A 12804-nucleotide genomic window follows, 5' to 3' on the forward strand; every position below is an offset into this window, starting at 1 on the left:
GTGATTGTGTGTGTGTTTGTTTGTCGCTGCTGTTCACCACGTGACTTTCTGGGTGTTTCTTTAGCTCTGTCACATGATCCTGACGTCAGTCTGTGCAGCGGCGTCAAAGTGTTACAGTCGAGAGCAACTTCACCTCCCGACTGACAATCACAGACAGAAACAAGTTGAACCCTATAACCAGAAAACATTAGAGGTCGTTGGCTGCCGAGGAACATCTCTTCATCGTCTCAAACAAATCAGAGTTGGAGTTTCCTCCTCTTCCTCCTCTTGCTGTCTGTTTGTGACGCTAACGTTAGCCTAGCTAGCTCAGTTAGCTCGCTGAGCTAGCGGCGCCCTGTCTGTTGTTGTGTTGCTGTGATTTCACTGACGAGCAAAACCCGCACAGAAACAAACATAAACATGTCTCAGATCGGTGGTGTTCAGTCATGGTGCCTCGGAGTGACGTTACAGCTGATGTTAGGTGAGTATTGATCACGGTTTGTGTAAGTTATCATTAAATCGATCACAGATTACCTGCGTGGTTAAACGTGTGTGTGTGTGTGTGTGTTCAATCAATACACCGACATGTAGGGTGTTGTGCACAGTGTGTGGATAAAGAGGCTGTTTTAACTCACAGATGCTGTGTGGAGAGTTGGACTGTAATACTGCTGAGTTCACGTCTGTGGCGCTACTTTGCGTCATTCTGAGTTCAGGCACAGAGGCTGAATCCTAAAGCCCTGTTCACTAGTTATTGTCCTTTGTCCTGCTGTCACACTACATGGGAGACCAGAAGTGGAGAAATGAGAGTGTAGGACATTCATGGTAATCTATAATCAAAATGGAGGTGTTTCTATTAATAGTGGTGGGAAGGAATAAATGCATCAAACTCAAGTTATATTCTTAAATACAGTCGAGTTGAGGCTGATGCTGATTTGAAGACGTATGAAATAGTCTGCTCCTAATAACAGTTTGTCTGATATGGGTTTTGTTCCTTTTCAAAATGGCTACACACAAGATGTCTCCTACTTCACTGTAAAGTCCGTTTCCAGTGTTCAGTGCACAGGAGGTTTCAGGTTTCCACATCACACTTGTGGTTGCATATTGGACTGCGATTGGCTTCCAGACTAGTTGCGATGTCACGAAACCATCTGATCTGAAACTGAGATTTAAGGTGAGCACAGAGGAACTTTCCCACTGCAGCTTATGTTAAACTCTGACATCCTCCTGCACAGGGAAGCTGTTCGGTCAAAGGTCTTGTTTGATCCCCCTAAATGTTAGTTAGTGTATGAAATCCACTTGACAGTTGATGGCGCACTAGAGCACCAGCATCTCAGACCAAAACAATGGGTCTTTGTTAGTCTTTCCAACAATCACCAAGGCTGGTTTGGTAGAAATAAACCCTTAATTCACCCAGTTAGATGTGGCTGTGCGAACAAATCAGAGAGAGGCTGCGACTGTTTGGCCACAATCATTTTATAATTCTGCAATACTGCAATTTCCCAGCTTGGGATCAATAAAGTATATCTATTTAGTCATAGTTACTGTTTTTAAATGAATCTACAGAAGGAGTCAAAAGATCAAACAAACTACTTCAATATTTACGAGCTATAGGAACGCCCTAATCCAGAGATCCGGAGAGAACGCCTGAGAGAGAGAGAGAGAGAGAGAGAGAGAGAGAGAGAGAGAGAGGTCAAACAAGTCCCACCTGTCGCACCCATTCACCGCCTGCAGCACAAGAGGAGAGGGAGAGGCCGCGCATACTACAGTTACTCTGAGCAGAGTGCTTGGGAATGAATTACAAAATGATGCATATGAATATATTTCTTCTTATCCCTGATGGTCTCAATAAGTCGCTAAATTTGCTGCTACTCACTTTTTAGAAATAAAGCCACTAAGTGTTTGGCAACGCTGACTCTCTAAGATTGATTTTGTGTGTCTATGGGCTCATGTAACGTCGTGTAGAGCTCCTGCAGCGTCACCTCACATTAGTTAGAGTTAAACACCTAACAATTAAAATGATATATAATCAATGAGTCTTAAATTTAATAAAGTTAAGTGTTGAATATTTTCTCATGCCTGCTGTAGACAGTTACTTATAAAATGTCATTGTATCTGATTGCAGGCTGTCAGGAGAGGTTCGACTCCTATAAACTAAAAGTTGGTTTGTGTGTGCAGGAGGCTGTTTTTGTCCTTTTCTTGTGCAGTCAGCACCGTCAGAGCTGCTGCTGTCTACAGTACTCATAATGGGAAAGTGTCGATTAAAGCAAGAACTTAAATAAATTCATCATTTTTCATTGGTTGGTTAATCCATCCATTTTCTGCCACTGATCTGGGTCCAGGTGGCTTTAATTGAATGAATTATATCATTAGGAGTTATTAGTTATTATTCTATATTGCTGTGAGGTACCGAAGCAGCTTCCTAAAAGGCCTACTGAAATGGCCCAATTGTCCCTCCTGGTTTTCCATCATACCTTCATACTTTGACCAGTATGGTATTGAATTGCATTCTATGTGGTTTTTAAATAGTCTTAAATTTAACTTTGTGAACCCTGCAGAAACCCTGTATTTATTTATTTATTCAGTATTGAACCCCTTGCATCTCTGTAACACTACCCTCCTAACTGAATACCCTCTTGCAGCTGCCGTCCTGCACCAGGGTTTTGCTACTGTTGCCCCGCCCACGACTGCCCAGACCACTGCTGCACCGCACAAGGAGCCCGGCAGACCCGAGAAAGGAATCTACCACGTCACCAGCAGCAATGGTACTACCTGTTTACTGGCATCCATGGGTCTCCAGCTCAACATCACCTTCAGCTCTGTCTCCCAGAATAAGGTGCCTGAACACAAAATCTCAACAGTCTGAACACTGTTGGAGTTAAAACTGCAGACACAGGGTTAACAGGTTTGAAATGCTGAATGCTCCACCATTGATTTGCAGACGGTGCAGGATGTCGTGAACCTTCAGCCCAATGTGACAGTAAGCTCTGGATCATGTGACTCAGAGAGCGCCTCCCTGCGGCTCACAACGGATGCAGAGAAGACCAACCTCACCTTCTTCTTCAGCCTGGTAAGACACTGTATCTGCCGTCATCACAACCCCGTTTATGAAACCCCCCCTGTGACATTTACCTTCTTGCTTTTTATTTTCACCCTGTTCTTCCTGAAACTGCCACTAGATGGCAGCTGGAGCTTGAGGTGAACTTGCTTTTCTTGTAGTTTCACTGACTTCTGGTGGTCTTGCTGTTTTTCTCCAGAATGCTACGTCCAATAAGTACCACCTGAGCGGGGTGTCTCTGTCAGCGCTCTGGCCAGACATGAAAGGTGAATGCACGTTATCTGCCAGGATCTATACGAGTATAATAAACACGTGTCCATCCTATCCTGTGATCCTCATCGGTTTATGAATGTAATCAGGGTTTTTGTTGGCTCAAAAAGAAGGAAAGGTTGACACAACAGCTGTAACTCACTCTAATAAAAGGAAAATAAATATAAACACACAGTTAGGAATCGCATATAGCTTGTATATGGATTCTAGGGCTTGGTTTGTATTATTTTATTGTGTAACTCAATCACTGACTTTGATTTGGTGTTAAAATATTTACTAAATATGACACAGGAAACAGTTTAGTTTACTTAACTCCTGTATATGTTACACCTAAGCAGATTATTTTTTACACTGCAGTGCTTAAAATCTACTCTGAAATACTAGAAAAACAAGAACATCCGTATGATATGTAATGTAATACAGCAGCCCTGCAATAAATCCCGCCAATTATGTTTGTGTTGAAACTGTGTCAGAGGGGTCGTGATCCAACGACATCATAGTGATAACCGTTTCTAACATTTTGACAGTCATCGACAAAATCGTGAACCTGATCGTCCCTCCATCGTTGTCTTTCTCCTGCAGCGGTCCTGTAATTCAGCCTGTAATTCAGTCTGTAATTCAGTCTGTAACAGCGTTTTGCTAGTAACATGAATTATGTTGTATTTTTAATAAGCCCACCCGTAATGATTCTGTTGTTTCTTATTTTAAAATGGGTGCAATTACTGTTGCGATCATCAGGTCTTGAACAAAACGTTTAAATTCTCTATGCAAAGAAAAAAAACTTAAATCAGACGTCATCCTTCTCTAAAGTTTATCTCCTTTGTTTTAAATCAGTTTTCACATTTCTCATTCTGTATCCTGTCTCTGTTCCTTTTGTTTAACCGTACCCCTCTTCCTCCCTGTAATCACTCCCCGTCCTGTCCTCTGCTTTAGGGCCCTTCTCGGCCCATAACCGCAGTCTGGACTACCTGCGGGGAACCCTGGGGTACTCATACATGTGCCGTAAGGAGCAGACTCTAAATGTGGCCCAGGATCTGTCCATCAACACCTTCCAAGTGCAGGTGCAGCCTTTCGGCCTCACTGGAGATAACTTTGGAGCAGGTAAAACTCTTCTGTCTGATAGAGCGTGATAAAATACATCTACTGCGTTCTCCCTCTAAATTCGCCCGTCTGGTGTGTTTTGTGTTTTTTCTCTCAGCTGAGGAATGCCAGTTGGACGAAGATGACATGTTGATCCCCATCATAGTTGGAGCCGCTTTAGCAGGTCTCGTCCTCATCGTGCTCTTAGCCTACCTCATTGGCAGGAAGAGGAGCCATGCTGGCTACCAGACCATCTGAGGTCACTTGTCACTCTCATGTTCCCGCGAGGCCCGAGTGCGCTATCCCACCCTTGAGATTAACCACTGTTTTATGAGACTTAACACCCCACCCAACTACCCCTGTCCGCCTCTGTCCCTCCATCCTACCATCTCCCTGCCTTTGTGTGTGCTGTTCTTTGCCCTCATCGGTAACACTAGTCATTATCACTTTGTGGAGGTTGATATGCTCTTTCTGAACTGACTGCTCATAGGAAAAAAAAAAAAAAGGGGGGACTTTTTGGAGATTGCAATGAAATGAGGAAAAATCTCTTTAATGGTACGATGTGAAGCAGGGGATGGGTGTTGATCAGAAGGTCCATGAGAGTTCTCAAGTTGTAGTTTACTATTTATAATTTCTGTGAAAGGAATTTTGAGGGATTCAAGGGAATTGCTGCTGTAGCTTTTCTTATTTATCTGCTTTTGGGTGGCCATTTTTAATGGCCTTGCCCTGAATGAGGTTTGTTATTGTAAAAGGGAATATTTCAGGCTGTTTAACTTAATCCACTTCAGACAATTTGGATCTGACGTTTTTTTATTGCAACTCTGCATTAAGCCCAAGTATGCAGATTTTAGGGAACAGACTAAAAACACAGTAACCCATTCATTAAGAGGATATGTGAGGGGTCCCGTAAGTAAACAAGACGGATGTAGGGATTTATTTAGTCCAATGGGATTGGTGATGATGGGTACTTCTCTCCCTCATTAAGGTTCTGAACACATTTAGTGTGGAGAGTACAGGTGCAGTTGTCAGCTTTGTAAGATAATTATGTTTGGGCAGTGTGGCCTTTTTCACTCCGTTTTTAAAGGAATAGTTCTCATTTTTGCGGAATACGAAGCTACAGTCAGCTAGTGGTTAGCGTACTTTAGCACAAAGAAAGTGTTGTCATTTTTTGTACGGATTAAACGAGATACCTCGTGTTTGTTTGTGAGCTTTAGAGATGTTGGTTGGCAGATTTTGGGGAGAGCTGGGCTTGGCTAATATCTCCATGCTGTAATTTCATATTTACCATACAGACATGAGTGGTATTGATGTTCTCCTCTGACTTTAGGCAAGAGCATGATTTTCCCAACTATTCTTTTTAAGTGAGAGTAGCCACTCTTTTGGATTCTGCTGTTACAATGTACACACACACGCACAGACAGGAGTTGCTTAAACAATCTTAAAAAAAAAACAAAAAAACAGTACTGTCTTAGGTGGACAATAAAGCTCAGGACATCACTGTCAGAACGTAATAATGTTGTTGTTGTAAGTGTTACAGTCCACCGGGTGGTTTCTGTTTGTTTTTCCTTCCCCCTGAATATGGGTCCACTTGGGATTTTGGTTGCTGAAGGGAAAGAAGTTGCACTAAAGTCTGGAGAAACAGCCCCATCTAATGATTAGTGGCCAAAAATGCTCTGGTCAGTGTTCATCAGTGCCTTCCCAGCTGTAACATAGATGGGATTAAAGTAAAGCCAATACCACAGACATACTCACTCACTCACTCACACTGTGTGCTGTCATGTCTGGGTCATTTTCTTTGTGTCTCACATGGCCTTCATGTACTGTTACTACCATAAATACGCATTGTTTGATGTAGTAGAAGAAAGTGGTTTTTTTTTTATGTCCCCCCCCCCTCCCTCATCTAAATATCCATGTAGGGATTTAATAAGGTTTTAATGGAATTGTTTGAACTGTTTTCTAAAGGAGAGGACAATAAAAGTGAATGAACAACTCTGTTTGACTTTTTGTTTTGCCTTTATACAATTCATCAGCAGTCAAACCTGTTCCTGGTTGTTCTTTGTTTGGACTCCTTAGAAGTGTAGATACAGTGTAGGTTACAATGTTATTCTGTAAACATTCTGAATAAAGATTCCCTTTTTTAAATAGTTAAACCTTTTCAGTTGTAGGTTTTATGTCCTCGAGCTATAAATCAGTCATTACTCAGATGCGAGAATAAAGGCCAGCAGGTCTCTGATCCACAATATTTTAATACTGTAAATGTGATCACTTCTGGGCTAAGAATCTACTCATTGCAGTTCATGGCTCGCTCCCCCCCCCCTTTTTTTAAATCTCTTTTTAGACGGTTTGTAAATGCAGGGTGGAGAAAAGTTATTCAAAGGTGTTAGACTGTTACAACAATCCTCAGGCACCTGGGGCCTGTGACAAGACACACGTTTACTAAATTATCTGAATAAAACCAGGAAAAAGTATATTTTTATCAGGCATCTGTCTCCACACCTGAGTCCCCCCCCCCCTACCAGAGCCAGAAGGTGTTAAAGCGATAATGAAAAATTAAAATAAGCGATCACAGATGCAAAATGATTACGAGACACAAAATGACTACAAAAGAAAGCAAATGGGTAAAAACAGACAATGACTACAGACGTTTTCTTAGGAGGAGTTGGGGGCCTTGGGGTTGTTTTACATGTCTATGTTGGGGGGTCTGTTTACTGATGTTACCTCATATTAGAATATGTTAAGTTGTTTATTTGGCTTTCATGTATTACACCAAATAACTTAATAATGTACGATGCATTATTACCATAATTTAACAAATATGCTAATGAGAACTATTGTCTTCTTTGTCTTTCTGAGACATTATTGTCACAGTTTAGTCGATTGTTTTATGACTCAGCAGTCCTGGGGGATGCCTAAATATAGTATAGAGCCACAGGTTTAGGGCCCCTGAGTGAACTATTGTTTAGGACTATCATATTAACACTGAAGTTAACACTTCCCTGTACCTTTGTTTGGCAGAACCATTTTTGAGGTAAGCTAAATCAGGAAAAAGATTAGGCCCATCATAAGGTTTCTGTTAACAATAAAAAGTTACACACAAGGTTCTGTAAATGAGGACCCAGCGAACTTTAAATATCTCATTTTACTTCATAAAGAGCAATGGACCGTTAGATCAGCGTTGCAGCGTAAGAGACGTTCATTCTCTTTTCCCTGCAGTAAAAACAAATTGTATCACTCCCATACAATAGCAAAGTCATGCTACTATAGTCCATAGAAAAACAGCTTTAAATACTTTTTTTTGTTGTGTGATGATCTTGAAGTATCTATAGTAGCAGAAATATCCTCAAACATGGGACCATGAGCAAAAGAAGTTCAAAAACATCTTGAAACATCAGTTGAGAAGCTTCCTTTAGATATCCGTCAGTCTTCTGGATTAGTTAATAGAAGCAACCAAGAAGCCACCAGTATGCCCATGTTGGTAGTAGTTAATTGTTCCTGATCCCCATCAAACGGCGGGAAGGTGGACCCAAACCTTTACGGATGTCCAGATTCTTCCTCCAGTATTCGTTGTCTGCATTTCTCTCTCAGTTTATCAATAGTTGCCATAGACAGGCTGCCAGGTTCTGTAAAGATTTTCTGTAAAAAGACAGTTTGAGAGAACCGAAAAGAGTTAAGGTTTAAAATGATTCCTTTAAAGACATATACACACCAATCTGTGTTTACATGGAGCCTGTAATTCATTATAAGACCTCAGGCAGAATAAGCATGAAGCTTTTAGCTCAGCTATAATAAACTAGCTCCGGCTAAAATGTCTGAAGAAATCTCTTCACCATGTACAGGTTACATCTGTCTGTTCACTTTTGGTAAATCTATTATCCTCTGAGTCAAAGATGTTTCCCAGGGAAGATGCACGGTAAGTGGTGAATCTATCTCAGGGTAACCATTTTGAAATAGGTGACGTGCACTAGTCTCAGGGATATAAATTAAATATTTAGTTTAATAACTGAATCAGTAGTGTATTGTTGCTGTTTTAGTGAAAAAAAAAAACACAGTAGTGTGTACTGTAATTACTCTGATAATCAATTCACTCAATTCTCCAGCCTCTTAAATGCGGATTCCTTGCTTTTTTTGTCTTTTACTGTACATATTTGGGGTTAGAGCTTCAGGAACTTTTGATCTGCATTACATGTTTTTGTACATTTTATAGCCCAAACAATTAACCAATTAATCAACAAAATATTCATCTAAATAATCAATAATGAAGAAAAAAAATTGCTGCAGTCCTAATGTCCCTGACTTAATGCAAAGGTTTTCCAGTGGTGGGTGGAGACTTTGGGCTGATATTAGAACTGTTTGGAGGGAATAGTTAATCAGATTGATTACATTATAAGGGCAACATTGGCCAGCCAGTGTTTCTTCATTTGTTTGTCTGACTGTCTTTTGTCGTCGTACCTGCATGAAGGTGTGACAGTCCAGAGTGAAAGCTCCACAGGTGATTTGTTTGAAGCACTCGCACACGTCGGGCAAAGAGCGAGCTCTCAGGATCTCCGGCTGGTTGTGAATGATGAGAGTAAGAGCAACACGGAAAAGAACCTTGGAGCCCTCGTAGAAAATACAATCCCAGACCCGCAGGACCGTCTGCAAGTACGAGAAACAAGAAGTCAGTAACATGATGTGCTTCAACATGACCAACGATTTCCTCATTTGTTTCTACCAATAAACCCCAACTCTTCCTCACCTCAATTGGGAGTACGTCAATGAAGAGGCAGATGAACCAGCGTGACACCACCAGTGTCCATATGCCGGGATACTGGGCCATGAGCTGCCCTACTGCCGGAGCTTTAGCCTTCACCAGTTCCCCAAGAACCTCCTGGTCAGTCTTCAGGCCCAACATGGCCGGGCTGTAGTAGTCTACAATAAACCCAAAGTGGGTGAGTTTGGGAACTGGTTTTGTTTCTGTCTCTAAGATCAAACCTTATTGTTTCAGATTGTTGGGTTAGTCCAGAAATTCTTGCAAGGCTCCAACATGGGTCTACCACTCTTCAGTCTTAACTAGGGGTTATCATGAGCAAACACTATTATATACTACGATTGTTATGGAGATGACGTACAATTGACGACAATGCTTTTGTCATTACTGCAAATATTTTTTATTTACCTTAAAGCTGCAGTAGGTAACTTTTATAAGATAACATCTCATCTTTCCTCCCCTTACAAACAGGAAAGCATGCAGACCATTGTTACAGGCTTGTTTACTGTACTGCAGCCAACATGCTCAATAGCACAGTGTGACCTGAGTGGAACCTCAATTAGTATCATTGGTAACACCTGTATTTACCCTACTATTTCATGTCAAAATGGCTGCTGTGAAAAAGGTCTTCTGTGTGTATGAGCATTATAAAAGAAAAATCTCTACCTGGGAGCATTCTGCCCAACAATGCATCCATGAGCCAGAATGACTTCTCTTCATCTTTGGTGATGATGATGAGATAACCTGCAATGAAGTTCATTCCCTAGAAGAAACAGAGCCAACCAAATAAAGGCATAATTTATGCTGAAGCAACACATTTCCAGAAGCTTAGGTAAGGATGTAACGTTAGTAAGGTCTGCCTTCATTTGGTTCAAAGAGTTCTCAGATTCCTCCTGTGGCCAAAAGCTGTGTGACTTTAGTATACATAAAAATGAAATATCCTGTACAGGAAGCCAATAGAGATTAGTGAATGTGAGTGAAAGTCATGCTACATTTAAGTCTACATGTGTATTCAAATGATTATTGAACAAGCCAGTCCTGTTCTTTAGGCAAACAGACATCTTGTTAAACGAGAGGAGCGTCATCTCTTCACCTGACAGTACCCCACTGCCTTATTATGGTGTCCGTAGGCCAGCAGCACATTGTACAGAGCCCTCTGCAGGCTCGGTTCTGCTCTGCTCTTGAAGAGGACGTTGTCAGGAAAGGTCCTATGCATGTCTGCCAAAAAACATGACAAGAATTGTATTGACATGGACCTGTGTGTCGATACAAACTGAGGTATAGATGGTTCTCATGAAGGTGCATAGTGGATGGTAGTGGGTGGCCTTTTTGACTTGTCATAGTAGGAAAGTGGTTCTCGAACCTTTTCTGGCATGCCCTTCAGCAGCAGAAAAAAAGGTTCACACGCACACCACCAATTGTTTTGTAATCACTAACAATGATAGAGGAACCAAAACTAAGTAATAAGGATCCAAGTTCATTTTTAGTGAAATACATTTATTCAAGAAAATTCATTTAACCTATTTTTCCACACCCCACCTACAGTGGCTCTATGCCTCACGGTTTGAGGACACTGTAGTAGAAAAGTACAAGTTTTAGTTATAACATTAACAATGGCTCCGTTCTCTTCATGTATCCAGTGAACCAGCATGCACAATACCAGGACCCTTAACTAAAACAGCTACATGGAATTCAGCCATCATTTTACCACTTTACACCTGTGCTTTTCCAACTGTGACATGTCAAAATGACTTCCTTTAAAAACGTCTGTTGTCTCACCTATGTGAATGGTTTCCTTCAGCTTGGCGTCATGCTCCATGGCCAGCAGAGACTGGTAATAAGCCGGTTTGCTCTCCATTCGTTCCTGCGCCCCACTAGCTGCCATCCAAATCCTGGCACGGTGCTCATTAGGCACACCTTTACGCACATACCTTTTCACTTCCAAAACACATTTTATAGTTACATCACATAAACACACCAGCATCAGGCACCATGGAGGCACCAAAACCAAACAGTGGTGTGTTGGTTACTTGTACCTGTCAAGTTCTTCTCCACGTGTGGTTTCTCTTGCAACAGCTTGGACCATCTCATCGACCTTCTGTTGAGGACGGCTACATACTCATTCATCATCTCCTTGTATGATTCAAAATCGTGATGTCTCTCAAAGCCATAGGGGTCAATCCTGCTGGGGCAAATCCATACAGTCCAGTACCATGTATGAATGACAATGCACAAAGCACAACTTTGGAGGACTGACAGCTGGGTCACTTTCCTCCCCACCCTTCTTTCTCTCTCCTATTCACTGATGACAAACACTACAACAGCCTCTGCTGGGTCGGGTTTCTGTAGCCAGGAGATCAAATGCCCCGGCTGGATGATTAGACAGTTTTAAATTTCTCTCAAGTGGGATTAGGAGCAACAAGTAAAATTCAATCTAAAAAGTAACTTCAGAAAATGTTATATATTTTCCACTAAACCCGTCTTAGCTATGACATTATACTGAGCTTGGTAGTTGTCTAGTAGCCTTTTGTAAAAGTAAAACATAAAATACAAATGCAAAGAGCTGATGAGAAGAAATGATTTAAATAACTGGTAGTCAGGAAGGCAGCAACAAGAATATACATTAAACAACCACAAGTTAAATAAAGAAGGAACATGCAGTCAGAGAGAACACCACATCAACATGAAGCTCACCTTTCACTTCCATTATTACAGGTAAGAGACTGAGAAGCGTTTGCTGTCATTTCCCTCTCCATCGTGTGTCAGGTGCTCCAGGTTCAGTAGTCCACCAAAGCTATAAACAGCCTGCACCGAGGAGGTTATTTCAACGCGTATTACGTGGAAAAGACTGCTGTCAAGGTAAATAACAAAGCGGTCTGAGTTTCAAATGACTCACCTTACAGTGTTCCCTGGGAGGAGGGGCTAGTTTAAGGAACACCCAGGTAACATCCAGGTATGTTTTTTATTTGCATGCAAAACAATTGGAGGAAGAGAAACAGTAGTGCTTGCTGGTATCTCCCCTTGTATTATTGCTTTCCATGATAGTGAATAATGGATGCACTTGTATCAGTAGCAATAGTGTAGTACTGACAGCAGCAACTTCACCATTAAATCAAAATAAAGGTTTCTTATTATCCTGCACATATTTTAGTCAGAACCAGGATTCCCCCACTGCAATGCCCCCAACCAAATAATTACATATTCTTTTACATATTTTCTGTAAATTTTTATTTGAATGTATTTAATGTGACTATAATTAATACTTTTATATCAAAAATGGATCATGTGACTACTTCTACAATGCTCATATTGATGAACCAAGAGAATGATCATTTGACTCTGCAGTTCACTTTAGCTCTAATGAACTTTTAAACATCTTCCCGCTCATTTTGGATGTAGACGTTTCCCTCAGGAGTTAGTGGAGACCAAAACAGAGCTAAAGGGAAAGTTAAGCTTAGTTCACCATATCAACTTTATAAGGCGATTATGTTTCAAATGTTCAATTCAATTCAATTTTATTTGTATAGCGGCAAATCATAACAGAAGTTATCTCAGGACACTTTTCCAATAGAGCAGGTCTAGACCGAACTCCTTAGAAAATTATTTAGAGACCCGACAGTTCCCACCAAGAGCAAGCACTTGGCGAAGTCGGCAAGGAAAAACTTCCTTTTAA

The 12804-nt window shown here is 41.2% G+C and overlaps 2 protein-coding genes across 2 annotated transcripts; one reads left to right on the forward strand and one right to left on the reverse strand.

Annotated features, from left to right (window-relative positions):
- The first annotated feature begins 84 nt into the window (after positions 1-84).
- On the forward strand, positions 85-6376 carry lamp1b (lysosomal associated membrane protein 1b). The gene is made up of 6 exons (XM_035676498.1): positions 85-460; positions 2619-2812; positions 2918-3046; positions 3234-3300; positions 4238-4405; positions 4503-6376. Exons 1-6 carry the CDS (start codon positions 400-402, stop codon positions 4640-4642), a joined length of 759 nt encoding a protein of 252 aa, XP_035532391.1. The 5' UTR covers positions 85-399; the 3' UTR covers positions 4643-6376.
- Positions 6377-6871: 495 nt separating this feature from the next.
- On the reverse strand, positions 6872-11984 carry LOC118338995 (growth hormone-regulated TBC protein 1-A-like). Its single transcript, XM_035676497.1, has 8 exons — positions 11826-11984; positions 11168-11313; positions 10911-11069; positions 10225-10349; positions 9798-9894; positions 9120-9292; positions 8834-9019; positions 6872-8017 (listed from the first exon to the last, which is right to left on the reverse strand). The coding sequence occupies exons 1-8, from the start codon at positions 11885-11887 to the stop codon at positions 7916-7918; spliced, it is 1050 nt and encodes a 349-aa protein (XP_035532390.1). The 5' UTR covers positions 11888-11984; the 3' UTR covers positions 6872-7915.
- Positions 11985-12804: the final 820 nt, after the last annotated feature.

This window comes from Morone saxatilis, unplaced genomic scaffold (assembly GCF_004916995.1).
Source record: "Morone saxatilis isolate NCDOM2014 unplaced genomic scaffold, NCSU_SB_2.0 Contig5, whole genome shotgun sequence".
In the NCBI taxonomy this organism is placed as follows: domain Eukaryota; kingdom Metazoa; phylum Chordata; class Actinopteri; family Moronidae; genus Morone; species Morone saxatilis.